This window comes from Pterocles gutturalis, unplaced genomic scaffold (assembly GCF_000699245.1).
Source record: "Pterocles gutturalis isolate BGI_N339 unplaced genomic scaffold, ASM69924v1 scaffold45111, whole genome shotgun sequence".
Taxonomy (NCBI): Eukaryota; Metazoa; Chordata; class Aves; order Pterocliformes; family Pteroclidae; genus Pterocles; species Pterocles gutturalis.
The window spans coordinates 1-1,326 of NW_010102103.1; the positions used below are offsets into that span (position 1 = coordinate 1).

General features: G+C 56.5%; 1 protein-coding gene across 1 annotated transcript in view; it reads right to left on the bottom strand.

Annotated features, from left to right (window-relative positions):
* Window positions 1-731: 731 nt before the first annotated feature.
* The window catches only part of LOC104470390 (voltage-dependent R-type calcium channel subunit alpha-1E-like), a gene marked incomplete at both ends in the record, with an annotated part of 6,878 nt that continues 6,283 nt past the window's right edge, over window positions 732-1,326 (bottom strand). Inside the window, 2 exons of the mRNA XM_010085291.1 lie at window positions 732-925; window positions 1,109-1,289. Coding sequence (XP_010083593.1) covers window positions 732-925; window positions 1,109-1,289 — 375 coding nt within the window. The remainder of the gene's footprint in view (window positions 926-1,108; window positions 1,290-1,326) is intronic.

Genomic DNA, 1,326 nt, shown 5'->3' on the forward strand with positions numbered 1-1,326 from the left:
ATATTATTAAAAAATCGAAAATATCTTAAATATTTTAATTTTTAAATTTCAGTTATTAAATTAAATATCTACCCTTCACCTTTTTTGTGTTTGAAACAAAGAAAAATAATCTCTTCTCTTGCTCCATTTTGTGCTTAGCACTGCATCCAAAACCCCCTCTTTATATGCTGAAACACAGCACTGCAGGGAGCAGAACTCCTCTGCCCTGGCTCCCTGAGTCGCCAAGGACAAAACTGCTCCAACTCCATCCGAGCCGTGGGGCTCCCTGGAGCATCCTCCTGCTCGGACGAGGCCCCGCTGCACCCTCGCACACCCCTTCCCTGCCTCGAGGTCTGCTGCAGGGACGGGGATGTGTCTGCTCTTGGTGATCAAAAACAAAAAGCTTTCGGTGGCCGCTGCGGGGACAGCCGGCTGTTGGTCCCTGCAGGCAGCATCTCCACGGGCTTGAGCACTGGAATCTCCAGCCAGAGCTGGGACACCCTGATCCTGGCAGGGAAAGGATGCCATGGCGGTGAGGGGGTCAGGATGGAGATCCAGCCCTCTTCCCCAAATTCTCTGCAGGGTGTCTGAGCATCCCCAACCTGCTCTGCTCACAGGGCACATGGGGCGATGCCACCACAGGGAGGAGAGATGGTGCAGAGCTCCCAAGCTTGGGGCTTCTCTTCCCTGTTTGGGGCAAGGAGCTTTTTCTCCGCCTCCCTTTGTGCTTAGAAAGGGTTTTCATCACCCACCTGCCTGTTGGGTGTCTGCGACCTGCCCTCGCTGGGTGACCGGGATTCCCGCCGCCGCTCTGGCGACTCGTCCTGCGCCTGGGGACTCCTCTCCTCTGAGTTACAGCGCGAGATGTCGGGCGACAGCAAGTGCTTGCGTTCTTTGGATCGCCCCCGCTCCCTGCCACCCGAGCGATGCCCGTCCGACCGGTGGCCTGCAAGACATCCCCATCAGTTCCCACCGTCCCCTCTCCAGGAGCAGAGGATGCTTGGCTGGGATTTTTGTTTGTTTTTTGGCTTTTTTTGTTTTGTTGGAGTTTTTGTTGGGGTTTTTGGGGGGTTTTTTTGGGGGTTTTTTTTGGCATTGGTGTGGGATGGGGCCACTCGCCCTCACTCACCCGAATCAGCGTTGAGGCGGCGGGCGGAGAGCTGGAGCGAGGAGTGGTAGCTGCGCCGGCGGGACTTGTAGGTGTTGTCACTGCTGCGCTCCATGGAGAACTCATCCAGCCAGGAGCTGTTGGTGCGCTTGTCCCGGATGGTGGAAAACGACCGTCGCATCGAGCTGGTGTCCGTCACCACCTGCAAACAACCCCGGCCGGCCGGGGAGGGGGTTAGT